Source organism: Pleurodeles waltl, chromosome 7 (genome assembly GCF_031143425.1).
Source record: "Pleurodeles waltl isolate 20211129_DDA chromosome 7, aPleWal1.hap1.20221129, whole genome shotgun sequence".
Taxonomy (NCBI): domain Eukaryota; kingdom Metazoa; phylum Chordata; class Amphibia; order Caudata; family Salamandridae; genus Pleurodeles; species Pleurodeles waltl.
Window position 1 is genome coordinate 265,392,121 of NC_090446.1, and position 15,839 is coordinate 265,407,959.

General features: G+C 42.0%; 1 protein-coding gene across 2 annotated transcripts in view; it reads left to right on the forward strand.

Annotated features, from left to right (window-relative positions):
- The first annotated feature begins 254 nt into the window (after nt 1–254).
- Nucleotides 255–15,839, forward strand: part of ATP9A (ATPase phospholipid transporting 9A (putative)) — a 534,117-nt gene continuing 518,532 nt past the window's right edge. Inside the window, exon 1 of one of the 2 annotated variants that reach the window (XM_069243632.1) lies at nt 255–642. In XM_069243632.1, the coding sequence (XP_069099733.1) occupies nt 575–642 (68 nt within the window). In that variant the 5' untranslated portion in view covers nt 255–574. Of the gene's footprint in view, nt 643–1,395; nt 1,571–15,839 lie in introns of those variants that run through there. The other variant, XM_069243631.1, reaches the window with a different exon arrangement.

Sequence of the window (15,839 nt, forward strand, 5' to 3'; positions counted from 1 at the left end):
ATAATAGAAGTGAGAGGGGCAAATTGTTGTCCCCTTGTCCCCCCCACCTTCGTCCCCCGTGTCCCCCACCTTCCAAAATCTGGGGTGGATACATCCCCCGTGTCCCCCACACTTCCTACGCCCATGTGCATTCGCCCTGAAATGTGCAGGCGCTCGATGTGTGTGTGTTAATATGTGCAGATTTGATTGTTTTTCCCATCCACCTCTTTTATCGGTTGGACTGTTTTTCGCATCCTGTTCTCCTTCTTTTCCCAGAACATGACAATGCTACAGGAAGGGATAGGGAGGGGGAATTGGGCAGCTGCACGTTATTGTATCACGGAGCTGTTTTAGGACGTGAACATTTCCCCAGAACAATCTAAAAGTGTGGCTATGCTGCCTGTGAAGGGTGCTGAAAACTACCGAGCATTGGCTGGCAGGGGGCCAGCACTAGAGCCTCTGGAGTGCTGCATCCATACTCAGAACAGCGCCTGCTAGTTGTCAGACGGGAGAAAGAGAGGCGGAGGGAGAACAGGGGGCTGGGATCTGAACCGCCCTCCGCCAGCCAGCCACCGTCCGCACCCGAGCCAACACCATGACGGATAACATTCCCCTGCAGCCCGTCAGACAGAAGCAGAGGATGGACAACAAGCACAGGACGGGGTAAGGGCGGGGGGCAGGTGTTCATTTGGAGGGAGAGGCCTGGCTCTCTACGGTGGGGTGGGGCGGAGGATCTCCATCCCTTCCTTAGCCAGATTCGGGGGGCGGATGGACACCCAAGGAAGCCAGATCGGGGTGTCCAGGGCAAGTCTCTCTTGCTATAATGCTAGATTAAAAAGTACCTGGGCCTGCCCTGTGAATGAGTTACTGGGTTTAGTTTTGAATACACGATCGCACGTCCCTCCTCCCGTGAATCCCTTCACCCAGGACTTGCTTCCTGGGTAAAATGCTACTTGTGAGCCTTTCTGCAAGGTGTCACTGGCAGTGTCCGTCTTCCGCACACGCCTATAGCCATTGCTCGGCATCAAATTACCCAAAAGGTCCTCTCTGAAGAATCCGAAGGCCCTCGTGTTGCCTATGTTCGTGCATGATAAGCTGATCCAGTCTAGATTTCTTTTGCGTTTTTGAATTTGTAGTGACAAGTAGGACTAGAAGTCATGAAATGGAGCGAACACCCTTGGGCCGGATGAGCTACTCACGCATGGACCCGGCAAACTCGAGAGCTCTTGATCCCGACTGACTAGAAATTTAAAAATAGAATTTGGATCTGAGTACTGCCCCTTTATCCGTGACCCCACCCCTCACGTTATAGTCACCCTCTCTTGTGGCATCACTCCACCATGACATCCTTGAATGGTCTTTTATTACCTGCCCAGCTGGACCTGCCCCGTAGAAGGCGATAGTAAAGGAGATGGCAGAATTGGAATAGGATGAAAACAGACAAAGGGCCGATTCACAAAGTATTTATGGGTATGGGAAGAAGTACTACAGGCGTGCCCTTTTTACATACTTCTACACGCCTTTGTGAATCAGATCTAAATTGTCCAACTCTGCTGGTAAAAGAACGAAGAGGACATCATTCATTCTATATGTAGTAATTGTTTATGATTATTCTTTGTTGATATTATTATAAATATTTGGCATTCATCCCGCCCTCCTGGGTTTATTCCTGACACATATGCATTCTATCCTTTCCGATACTGGAATCATGACAAAATCACCTCAGCGTGGACCCATACGCCCTCTCTTCCAACGTATAAAGGTTCCCATTCTGGCATCCTAGTAATTCAGGTTATTGAAGGGCGCCATATCACCAGCGGCACCCTGTCGAAGTACTAGGCGTTCTTTCTTCAGTAGTTTCCCAGGAGTTTTAGTTCCATTGATTTAGCTTACATGAACTAAGACTACAACTCCCAGGATGCCGTCGTTGTGAAAGGAAAGCCTATAACTAGAACAAGACTTTGAGTTATCTGGTCAGCTCACAAATACAGACTGGCATGACTTATATCTAGCACGGTTTTTATTTCTCTGTGAAAAGAGAGCTTTGTAAGTTTATTTTGGAGCTGATGTGTGTTCTGAAGACTGTGACCTATGTAGTGTGAACGAATGTTATCTAGTGGGTGTGAAGGCGTGTTTGTTTGCAGGCCGCAGTCTGGCCGCAGCAGGCAGGACGTGCTGCTGACAGGTTGTTCCTGGTTGACTCCCTTGAAGCAGTCACACCCATCAGATAAATACATAAACTTTTGAACAACCGCTCATCACCTAAAGTACATATCGAGAGGGTCTGCTGAACCACACAGCCTCAAACAAGCAACTTGTCAGACAGTGACTTTAATATCATAACCAAAAGCAAAGCGGATCACTGTTTCCACAGCAGCATACACATATTTTAGAATAGTTTCTCCATGTAGAGAAAACTCATTGTGTGGAAGTGAAACAAGTTCCAGACCAAATGATGATAGTTGCTTGGAAGGAGGCGACTTTAGGTGTGGTAAATATGTATTTTTGTCTGTGTTTTGTACTTCTCATTGTATCTGACCCTTAACATTGCCGTATCTCACTCATACCATTACTAATTGTGTACTCGTTCAGTGTTATTTCTGCACTGCCTTGCACACAAGTTTTGTTTGAAATGCTTTCACATCAATTAATATGCATTCATTAGAGAGTAAAAGTTAGAGGATAGTCTGTAATCGGCACCAGACAGAAGTATGTTACAGGAAATCATCTCCTGTTACCCTGCATTTTTTTTGTATTAATGGCACTTTTGTTTAGCCTGTTTATAACACCTTTTAGCAAAGCATACACGGCAACTGTTATATAAGCGGCCACACAAATATTACATTTTGCTATATGTGTTAAATATGTATTGTCCAGGATGAAACATATGTGTGCAAGTGGCGACCTCGAAATATTACACGAGGAATTGCATTGTTCTGATCAGGGTCATCGCCCAATTACTATATGGAGTTAATTTTCTTAACTAAACTGTTAACATTGCTCAGTGAATTATGGGTGTGCTGCTAAGGTGTGGGTATAATAACCTCAACGAACAACAAAAAGCTGAATTTAGCATTTTTAAACAGTTACATGCATCATATTATGATATAATAGTTTACAGCCTCATGGCAGAAAAAATGAAAAAGAACAACACAACATTCATGAGTAATTCTGTTCTCATGAAGAGAGAAGCTACTTATATGATTTTATTTTGCAACATATTTAGTGAGCAGTACTTCATACTTGTAACTAGTGCAATGATGAAGCTCACACTGAGCGAAAAGTTAACTGATTGTCTTGGTGATGCAACAAAATTACTAATGAAACAAATGAAACTGTAGTAAAGGAACAAGGCTGGTGCCTTTTACTCCACATCTTTATGCTTAATCTTGTGGTCCCAGCTGATCCAGATAGTCCATAAGTAAGAGACACCAGGGAGTGGTGTCTGGATGCCTGTAACTGCGCCCATTAAAAGTAAGTTACGGTGTTCCACAGCGCACTCCACTTTTTGGGCTATGTGCAGATAATATGCTGATATACAGCTTTACGTCAAACTGAAAGGATTCCTTTGGCAATTTGATCCATGGGTGGACTATCTTGAAATTACCTAAATGTGGATGAAAGACGCATAAATCCAACTAAACTCCACACCGACAGAAATGCTGAACTCCCATAATGCGCCCTCACCCCTTTACAGATTGACATAGTTTTGCCTCTAACACCTAAAAAGGGTTTCCATTGTGAAAGATCCTTAGATTGGGGCCATGCAACAGTTGGTAGGTCTAAGATCACTTGTAAACCTTGTGCATTCCAGTGCTCAGACCAATGCAATAATCCTGGGGCTTCAACAATGCAGCTCTGATTTCCGGGCAAGAAAGAAGTATTTTGGCTAGTAATCAAGGGATTTTCCTTTAAAATATTAGCCTAATGCATAAAATTCGGTACATGGCGTTGCGCCACAACCACTTAAAATCAAGATTTATTCCTGTGCTTGGCATGATAATTGCATTAAACTGTGGGCTACCCCCCATTAATTCCCCAAATGTGGCGTCCAGTCCTAGGCAAGCATGACTTTGATTACTGTGCCCTACCAAGTGAAATCCAAATTCTTATTCGGTATGAAATGGAGCAAATCCCATCTTATTCATAAAATAGTAGAAGTAATTACTGCTAGGAAGGAGAGCCTTTTCCTACTTACATCACAAAAATAAAATGATCGATGGAGTGTAGTGGACGAAAAAACGATGGATTAAACCAAGATTGTTGTGACTGTGGGTGAATGTTTGCATTGTTCAGCAATCTGTCAGTCATCTGTTCTTTTTGCTTCTGTTTTCCTAAGTGGGAAGGGTATGCCCACACGTGGGCCCTGTACTCACTGTGCCACTGGATTCAAGCTAGCCTACAGATGAGGGGTGATACCCCGAAACCAGTCCCAGGAAGCTTGTTTCCGATCCAGTGAGGACCTTACCTGTCGGTTTGGGCTGGACTGTTCCCGTGGGAAGCAGGGTCAAGACTGAATTGCATATAGCTGGGTCCAAACTGGGGTAGTGTGGTGGACAAAAAGGCGATTGATTAAACCCAGATCTTTGTGAATTGGGGTGAATGCTTGCATTGTCCAGGATACTGTCCATCATCCGTTCTTTTTGCTTTTGTCACCTTAGGTGGGAAGGGTATGCCCAGATGTGGGTTCCGTGCTCACTGCACCACTGAATTCAAGTTAGCCTGGCTGATGAGGGGTGACACCCCAAAACCAATTCCAGGGAAGACCTGGCCTGGAAGTTTGGGCTGGACTCTTCTCATGGGGAGCAGGGTCAAGTCTGATTTACATATGACTGGATCCAGACAGGGATGGCATGGTGGGCAAATAAATGATGGACTATACCCATACCTTTGTGACTTGGGGTGAATGTTAACATTGTTCAGCATTCCATCCATCATCTGTTCTTTTTCCTTTTCCTAATAGATCGCATCCTTTTTCAGTCAGTGATATCTGCAAAACTTATAGTTTTGAGTTGTTCTAAAGGCACCTGTATGTTTGTGCCATGGGTTCTGAAAAAAGTAATTGTTTTCAACTAGTGCATGGGCAGTATAAATAAATTACGAATCACCTGAGACCGAAGGCCCTGATGGTCCTATTCATATTTGTAAATTTGGTTTTAATCGTTTTACCTCTTTGACGGCTGCCAGGATTTCACAAAGGAATTCCTTTCAGATATAAACCTGGCTACATGTGTGGAGTATGGACCCGTAAATCATACTCAAGGTGGTGGGTGGGGTTGGGGGCTCCAAGGCATGGTTAGCCTTGGAAGTGTGTGAACACCGGCAAACATGAACATTTTTCTGCATTCACATACCCCCTTTTTTCCTTTCTGCACGGGAAATGTTAGGATTGTTACTCCAGCGAAGAGCACAAAAGGAGTGTCACGGGACCTTCCCAGAAGAATGCCTCTAAGCATCTGCTTGGTGCAGTTTTCCAGTTGTACTTAAGTGGATTTCTGAAAATAGGAAAAATATGTGGAAGATCTCTGTATGTACTTTTTGTACTTTTTTGTGAACTGGTCCCTCAGTCTTGAGAAGACTTCTTAATGTAAGATATAAAACTACACACTTTAAAGTGCCACTTCATCACCTGAGTTACACATACCTGTAGATCACTCTCTACTCATATAGGGGCACCTGCTTGGTGATATAGGGATGAGCTAACTACGAATGAGTTTGCATTATTAAAATGTTCAGTTTTGAAGTTAGTCATTCTACTCCAGGCACTTTCATGTTTCCAGGCTTTGACACACTGGTGAAGAAAATATAATTGATTTCGTTTCATTTCAGGGCATGCCTTTTAGAGTAAGCCTGTTTTTCGCCAAACATAAAGAGGACAACAAAAAGCTCTCTTACATAGATAGTGAACAGAGGCAAGTAATCAGAAGCGCAAAATATGGTTATCTCTTTAGGTACACCTGCTGCTTTGAATCTGGTCAAATGAGGTGAAGCTACATTTCAGACAAATATATTAATTTTTCTCAAGATCTTATTGTAATAGCGATCGAAAATATTTCATATGTGCATCCATTGTTGATTAAAGTGAATTAGCTGAAATTATTGAATGATTCAAAAGTAATTACTGAGAACTCGGTGCTTTTATTTATTTTATTTATTTGTATGTATTACAATTGTCGCCTGGCAGCCAATACACACAGTTCAGAAGTACTGAGTCTGGTAGCTTTGAATGCCCATTGCTAAGCTTTACTCATTTTTAGGTCCAGATGATCATAGTGATGTTGGACGAGACCATGTGGCCAGCTGGAAAGAAGCGCGGCCAAGTCGTTGTCATGGTGATCATAGAAGAGTGGCTCTTGTGGGGTAGACCCTATACTGCAGGTGTTCCTATGCTTCAAATATATTCCTGAAAACATTAGTTTTCAAACTTCTTTGAAAGATGGGGGCTGTAGGAAATTTCTACCCTGTTGTTTTTACAATTGTTGAGGAGACAAATTTTAATGTATGCTTTTTCTGTTTAGTGATGATAAAAGTATTTGCTAACCTTACTCACTTGGGGAGTCTCAGCACACCCACATGGAGCCTTGCTCACGTCCTCGGCTTGAGGTGGCTAGGTGTTAATTTAGCCTCTTTGCTGTCCTCACTTTCCTCCACTATTTTTCTTTTAAATTCCTGTAGATGCCTCTCATGAGCTACACGTGGGGTTCACGAAAACGTCCTTCTTCTTAATTTCTGCATTTACATTATTTGCACAATCCTAACCACCTACATTACCAAGGAACAACAAATGTTGTCGTTTATGGAAAGAGGAGGAACAATTTATTTATCACTTACAACATGTTTTTTTTTATTGTTTTTCCCAATATTACAGTTATAAATATATTTACTTTCTACAAAATGTCATCAACTTTTTGTGTTTCACAAAATGCACACCAATGTACTTCTAAACGCTGTCTATCTGTAAATCATCAGACATTCTTTTAATTCATCCTTCATCTACCTCTTTTGGAAGCTCTTCACACCTTTTGTATCAATCACATTTTTAAAGGTGTCTTAACATTCTTTCCTCAGTCGCAGTAATGCTTAACCACCACTCTACTTTTATTATCAACTTTGATCCTAAAGTTTCGGCCAGCTCACAAGTTTTGCCTTATCTGGATTCAGAATCACTTGTGCCTGCTTGGCATGGCTGTGACAGGCACGCAGAGGGGCATGTATCTCTGAAAGGGAATTCATTTCCTGCAAGTGAGCAGCCAGGGGGGGTGAAAGGACCACCGCCTGGCTCTTTTAGAGGCACTTCTGTCTAGTTTTTTTTTAAACAAAATATATAGTAGAGAAAATCACTTGATCGTGGTACTGTTACATTGGCTGGTAAAAATGTGTTTGTTTTTTAAGTTGCGGAGCACAGTGGAAATTTGTTGAAATGGGTTTTGATCTCAGAAAAAAAGGCAAATTATAACTAAACATTGGTTGGGACCACTGGTCTAATTTCTTAGGCATTCTTCCAGCTTAGCTGCCTTGCTGGAATCCTACATTACATTCACTTTGTCTATTGCTATTTTGATGCCCTTTGCAGAGCGAGCATCTGATCACCACATCAGACCATTTCTTTAATAATCCAAATGTTCTCCAAAGAAACTGGTCATGCAGGACTCTTCCATGAAACTGAGCTATGCGGAAAGACCACACAGAGATGTCAGTGGGTGTAAGAATTATTTGGGGATGCACAAACCCATATATGGAGCGCCTGAAAAATTAAGAAACTGGTAATCTGCATTAGCTGCTGTGTTATCTACCATTATTCAACAGTGTACTCACTGTGTAGACAATGCAGTAAACAGAGACCCGCCTTCAATGGCCACTTTTCATCTTGTGACTTCTTTTCTGCACACAGGCCAACAAACCAGTCATTGTTTATTGTGGTCTTAGAACTGCAGGCTAGCTTCGGAATATATGTAGCTGTAGATATTTTTTTATTGTAGATGTAATGGTCATTTCATTGGGGGCTGGAGCACCAGTGCATTGATAACACAACAGTGGGTCCTTGAGGTGGAAGCTAAGCGAAGGTTTGTATTTCCTGCCTCTGCGGTGGGAGTGGTTCTAATTTTACGCATTGTGACACAGAGTACTTTAGCGTAAGCTTAGTGACGGATACTGCTTTGAACAGACATTATTATCCACAAAAAAGAGGAATTATTTTGATCCCACCATTCATCTATATTCACTCATGTTAAAGCCACACGATAAGGCACTAGCACTTTCACATACTGATTAGTTACTTGAAAATCACCCTCTATAATTATGTCCTGCACACATTTGGCTGTCCCCAGTCATTCATGCTGCCTGCTCGATAGCAAAGAGTGCCATATCATAGCAATAACCCTAGCTTTTTGGGGTGTTGGTTGTGCCCAATACAAAACCCATTATTCCTCAAAGATGTCAACATCACAGATAAGGTTCCAAAACATTGATGAACATTATTTGGCAATAACATAGCTCAGCTGACACTTCTGCCAGAAGTATCAAGACTTAAATGTGCATAGATATTCTGAAAACATGTATTTTCTCGCTGTGTAATTTACGGTGAGAATATTCCTGATTTTTATTTTTTTTAAATTCACATACAGGCAGCAGTATGCTCTCCCTTTGTTCATAGGAACAAAGAACATTATGGAAACAGGCTTTGCTTCATATCTTGACTGCTACACATGACCAAGTGAACACATCAAATAAGGTTAGAATTGGGTAGATTTGTGGGTGTAGACCAGCATTTGTATTGTCTACCCCCTGTCATCCAACTGGCTGTGGCACTGGGGGAAACTAAATATGCCGTAGTTTACATTAGGCACACTTGCAGCTCACACTCAAGCGCATAGATCATACTTCTGTTTTTTTGTGTGAATGAAGTGCATTTTACTTTTTTAAGAAGCCGAATGCTGGAGTTACTAAATGCTGGAGTTGTATAATACCAAGGATGTCTCCTATAGATTCTACCACATGCTGCTTGTCCACCCTGCGCTTCCGGTCTCCCTGTTTCTCTCATGGGCTTTTCGTCCCTTCCATTTGTATTTGTCTCTGTTTTCCTCTCTTTCTCTTGCTCCTTCTTTCTCAATTTTTGCCTTTTGTGTCACTCTAAGTCAAACCTTAATGATGAAAATTAAATTCCTGTCCCAAAAATGAATGAGTGCACGTGCTCATCACCTGCAACACCACCGCAAATTAAACCCCATACTTCCTCTGTGACTGAAACTTTTGTGACTCATCAAAGACAGCTAATCTAGTCGTAGTCCTACAGTTTCATCTAGTGGTTGGGCATTTCCTAGTTTGTGCTGCTATCTAAACATCGATGGCAAAATACCACCAAACACCTTCAGCTTGAATGCTTCTAGTTGGTAATGAGGCTCCATCTTCTGTTTCATCGTACCTACCTGTTACTGTGAGGCTGTTCTCCAGTCTCCTCTTTACATGCTCTTGTGGTTATGTTGCGTAGGTGACATTTTTCTGTGATTAAGATCTTCTGGCTCTGTTGCTAATAAGGTGTTGGCTTATCTTTCGTACCACAAAAAGATGAATGTTGACCTATTTTTAGGATTTCTGTTATGTTACAGATGATAAGCATCAAGCAAAGGTTGTGGAAGGTAGGTCAGCACTATTTGTGAAGCACATGCATTTGTTCTTTACGCCGAGATTGTGGTTTACGGTGCAGTTCTTCTTACTAAACGCCCCCCTTGTAATGCACCTCTTTTATTACATAGACTATAATATTTTTATGTATGTCAGGCAATCATTCGGAATCTTACAGCTTGAACACCATCTTGATTGCGCTTTTGAAAAAGAAAAGGAAGATTTTTTTTTGTACTAGTGACAGGAAGCCGCTGGACTTCATTTTAGGGATGAACGTTTTGCATTTGATTTTTCTTCATTGCTGAACTTGATGGTGCATTTGAGTGACTGCGTCAAAGCACCTTCATTGTATTTAAAGCAAAATAAAAGCCATTGTAATAAAAATACAAATTCCAGAAATAGAAAGAGCAATGGCTAGCCATAAAAAAATACCTTGTACAGTAGGTGATGATGGCAGAGAAAGTCCAAAATCACGGACTTAGTGCTGCAGTCCTATGTTGGGCAGTATTTAAAATACTTTATGGTTATCTTTAAATGGAAGAGTGGTCACCAATAGTCCAATAGAGTTTAATGTTGTATAACATGACCGCAGCATATAAAACAGATGGTGCTTATGCGCAACCTTTTATAGTGTATTGCTCAATTTCGTCGTAGAGGTCCCATGGTCAGGTCAGCCGTGGTGTAGGCAGGATCATTGAAGAACTCGTGTGATACATGTGCAAGATACATATTTACTACCTAGTCCGTGCAATCATTTATTCACCTTGTCGTACCCCCCTACAGACACAACTGTGTCCTGGTAAAAGTCAGAAGAGTTCGACCAACTGTCTCGGTGGCACACTAGTATACTTGCCTCCTATCCGCTACTTGTTGGATGAGTTTGCCTCTGAATTGCATGGCATGATACGCCTTTTAATTGGCCTGGGGAAGGGGCAAAGGAGCAGGATGAGGCACTGTACGGAAGTTCTCTCAGCTTCTCTGCTGCTGTTGTCTGGAAATCTGTTCTGTCCAAGAGTGGGGATAAGGGGTTGACCTGCATAGCCAATCCTTTAATTTAAGGATTTATTTGCCTCTAATTAGCTCCCTATGGCAAACCAAGAAAATTCACATTATTACAGCATGCATCACCTGCCATATCATGAAGCTTCCTTTTTGAATCTCCACTACAACCTTGTGACAGTTTCAGGGATAGAGGAGACTCTACAACCTGGACTTGATACCCTGGAGGTTACGCCTTTTAACAAATGGCACCATATCGAAAATTGCTTTCGTGATGGCGAGGTATTGCAACAGTGTCATGAACTAAATCTTGTCTTACAAACATATTGTGAGTTAATTATTGTTTACGAAAATAATGACCCTTGGGAGTTGTAGAAAGCCTACACCCAATGTAGCAGCACATTTGTAAACAATAATTCTGACACAGTGGTTTCTGGTGTTAAATTTTTTGTTGTCTGGTCAATACCAACTATGCTTACATAACTCACGAGACGGGTGGAACTTTAGTCCACAGAACGTTCTCCACAAGCAGCACGCAGGAGCAGCCTCACACGTGGAAGGCTGCTCACGTGGAGATGGAGTATGGTGGAGGACGGCATTGTTTTGGCAACAATGCGGCCCAGAGAGCCTGGTGGAGCTGACGCGCCCTCCTGCCCCTCGGATTCACAGTCCGTGCCTTCCATGTCTATTGCCTTTCAAGGCTATGTTCAGTGATTGCGTCCCACACCTGACATCTTGTAAGCAGTGTCACAAGTCTGCAAACCTCTTCCATAGGTGAACAACAACCCCTCACCTGTTTAGGCATTACTACTTTGAGGAATGTGAGACAGTTTTTTGTCAGAAAATCAGAAATGCAGCAGGACTACAGAAAATGCTTTTAATTAGTTATGTGTTCTAGAAACAGCGAACGTTGCTGTAGGAGTGGCATTGTTTCTAACAAAAAAAGTACAATTATTTGGTTATTATCTATAATGTGACGAGTTAAAAACCTTCCATCCTTCTTTTTGTATTTAAATTTGAGTTTATTTTGGTATCGTGGAGGTTTTTTTTTTTTTTTTTTTTTTTTTTTAGCAAATTAAACTGATGACATAGGTTGTATCCTGAACTTAGGCCTTCACTGTGGTCTCTTATTTTTTATGCGCGTTTTCAACTTTCATGTAAAACAACTTATTCTTTCCCGTAAATCATAGACCTGTAGTTTCACATTGACAGCCCTTGTGGCTATCTAAAGCGTCTCTGATTATTGAGACTGCCTCGTAATTCTTGTAGGCGTGTTTCGGACTGTCTGCAGCTCCCTAAATTCCTGAAGATCCGGCCACTCCTCTGAATGACTCAGGGGTGACGTACATTCCTGGCGCTGCATGAATGCAGAGAACACAATTTGTAGACACTAGTGATGGATGCTATGAGTCACCAGGTCAAAGGGCAACATTCTGCAATATTACTTTGCGCTTTGTCGTCCAGTCCTGTGAAACTATAAGTTTACTTATTCGTTGTCACCTTTTGGAAATCTGAAACAGAGTTGCTTCGAGTGGGTAAACTGAACTCTGGTAAAACCCTGTTGAACAATTTTAACCTTTTACTGCATTTTGTTTAATTCGTGAGAAGTTATTACTTTCTCGTAGTTATGTGTTCATATCTAAAGCAAAATTATAGGCGTGCAAGAAAAATGTTGCGAAGAATGTGAGCCACATTTTTAACCTAATAGAATTATTCTGCGAAATCGAAGAGTTTATGTTTCTTTTAATTATAGACGAGTTTTTATCTTTGTTAAGGTGACTCTGCTGTGGGTTTTGTCAGCACCACATGGAAAAATTCTGTTTAACAAACCACCAAAAAACAAGGCCACGGAAATGTATAGGTGTTGCAGTTTCAGGCTCAAAAGGTCATGTATGGGTTCCCATAACAAAGATTCCTCTGGGGATATTTTTGCAGGCATGTGTGACTTAAAGGTCATCTTTTGCTGTTCTGTTTATTTAGCATACGACCGTGGACGTTCAAGCTCATTTGGTATTGTGTTCTGGAAGGGGTGAGGCATTCCACGCCAGTGACCTCAAATATAACTGACCGCCATTGTAAAGCGCTGTTTACACAACTCCTTCGTTCGTATTACAGGCTCACATGAGTCGGGTTGATTCGGAGGTTCGTGCATTGCAAGCAAATTGCTAGATGTCACGAGATTTTGCAACTAGATTTTGCTTTTCTGTCACTTAAAACTATTTCCACTTGACAGCTGTGATTAATCCAATCAATATTTTCTTAGATAGGAGTTTATATTGATCCGGGTTGTGAGAAAGTGGATTTTTAGTTTGGGGGTTGGTAATCCACCACAAATAGTAATGTCACTATTCTTGTCCAGTAAAGGATTTAGTATTTAAACCTGAGCTCAACCCCTTGTTGATATGGCACAGTGCAGTGAAGCATTATTTAAGAAAATGTGTAAAACATTTAGAATTTGCAAAACAGTTAAAATGTTGGAAACACAACACAATAAAAATCCCACTTCAATTTATAAAAGTAGGGATTAATTTAATTAACAAAATGGTACCACAAGATCAAAAAAGCAATAAAGCCAAACAGCGATGTGAATTTCAAAGTTTATTTTTTTTTTAAATAGCACCAAAAAGTATTAAGCACCAACCACAGTCATCTGGTTGTGCTTCACCTGGACCTAGGTGTGAATTAAGGCCACTTGGGGTGGAGCACAGGTTGGCTACGCAAACCAGGTTCTAATTGGTCATAGGTTTTACCTTCTGACTTAGGTCCTGATTACAAGCTTGGCGGATGGGATAATCCATCTCAAACGTGACGAATATCCCTCCTGCCGTTCTACAAACTCCATAGGATATAATGGAACTTGTAATACAGCGGGTGGGATATCTGTCATGTTTGTGACTGATTATCCCATCCCCCAAGTCTTAATCAGGCCCTTAGTCTCTGAAATGTAAACCAAAAATCCTTAGCCGGGCATAGCAGCAGGGTGTGGCTGAGAAGGGCTCCACAAGGCAAGTTAGTCATTGGACAAGGTGCTGGTGAAGCTCTTGAGTTTGGACATGAAAGCTCCAAATTCAAAATTTGCGCTCAAGGAAAGTCCCTCAATGATTGGATACTTTTGGCACCTAATTTCTGTGAAGGTTTCTATGTTCGGACTTAATACTATTTTTTTGAGCTTGGATTCCTCCTGTCTGGCTGGGCTGCAAGCTATAGCCGAAATGAGCTCCATGAGATAGGGTACATTCTCTGCAACGTCCCAATGAAACAGATTTGCTGCTGTGGAAAAGCTCTGAGCAGGCGCAACCTGAATGTTTGGCCCAGAAGCAACACACATTTCTCGGATTGACTTGGCCAGGTCCTTCAGAAATGTTTAGAGCCAAAAAAGCTTTTAACTCCAAAGTTTTTCATAATGGTAAGAGAAATATATTTTGATACAGCCAAAGGTCCCAGGACCTCCGGAACAGCACTTGGGAGTCGAGACATGCTCCAGCAGAAGCCAATAGTAAGGTCCAGTTGAATCTGGTCATCTTGGCTGTTCAGGAAAAGGGACTTCTTGCAACTTGTGTCCCTGTAGCTAAACAATAGGTCAGCCATCTGCCCCTTAGAGTTCACGTCTTTGTCCTAGGTACAGGTGAGAGCAGGCACAGTCTTTCAGATCTTCTCACAGATCTCAACAGTCTGCAGTCCTTCTGTCCTCCACAGGCCCAGTAGTGTTCTGTAGGGGGTATGCAGTGGTGTCATGTTTATGCCTGGCACTAGCCCGTGGGTTGAGGTAACTCCAGGCCCCTCCCTAACCAATTGGGAAGATGATCCAGGGGTAACCCTACCTACATTCGCAGCAGTCCCTGTGTGCCCTACTGCAAACAACCCCATAGTGACCTTCTCTCCTCAACTCCAAGAGGGTGAAACCTTTCTCTCTTGTACGGAGCCTGTGTGCGCATCCCAGATGTGTGACCAGGATAATGTGCAACCACTCCTCTGTGGTCACATCAAACCAGGTTTGGGGGCAGCTCCTCTACCACTTTAATACTGGTGCCTGCTTGACTGGGGCAACAAAGAAGGGCCTGGCCAGCACTTCCCAGATACCACTTACCTGTGGTAGCGTAGGCTTATTTGAAACTCATCAAGTTCCTAACCACAGCCCAGGTGGTCATCCTGCCAGAGGAACAGAACACCTCAGCACACCAAGGCCTTTGTTCTTCTCTTGAAGCAGTTTTCAGACCTCATTAGTGGTATATTCAGATGAAAGAGCTTGTGAAAATGTTCCTCCAGAGTCTTTAGGCAGGGCAAAGGCAACTTTCTGATAGTAAGTTTTCAAAAATAATTATTACAAATCAGACCTCACTAGTGAATTGGTCTTGTAATAAATATTACAGAAAGTCCAAGAATGGAATCTGTAGCTATTTCCTAGCTGGAAATAACATTACATTTAATATTGTATTCTAATGCTTTACTATGGAACAGCCAACCCCGCTACAGTCACTATATATTATGGGAGCTCGTCACTGTGAGGACATGTTCAACATTAAACTTCTACATGCTCTACTTTTAATTAACATGCACCATGCCAGATGGGTATATATATATATATATATTCAAGGATGGCTGACGCTCCAACTTGCAGTTTTAAAGCTGCAGTGTGACTCAACAAAAAGGGGCATTTTCCTATAGTGTCTCCAAACTTTTCTATAACAATAGCTACTTATGACAAGTGAAAACAGTCCTGTGTTACTAATGCGTTTGACAGTTGTTGCTGTGACAACCATATATGTTGAAGTCCTTATTAACATTAAAATTTGCGCATCTGTCTTTCATCGCACCATCCCACCTCCAGGTGCTGCATCCCAAAATGCAATAACAACAACGAAGTGGACATACCGCATAACATGAGAACGCTTCCCCCATGGCCCCGAACAAAATCACCCTTCCAATCACACGTCTTACCCTGTGTAGCTTGTACTCCATGTGGATAAGCACTTCAGCACTCCACACAGGGCTAATAAAGGGTGTACAGGTGCTAACATAAGACCAGGTTGTGTGCTGCCATTAAAAAGAGGTCTTGCATTTCAAGACTGAGTTGGTTGTAGGTACAAGCCAATGATCAAGAGATATGTTAAAGCTAGTAGGCATTAAGGATGGAATATTTCACTTTGTTGAGGTCTGTAGAGAGGTTTTGCTTTAGATGGAAATTCACAGATTGCTGTAGTAAGGAAGGGTTTTGTTTTTGCACATCTCTTTTGAGAAAA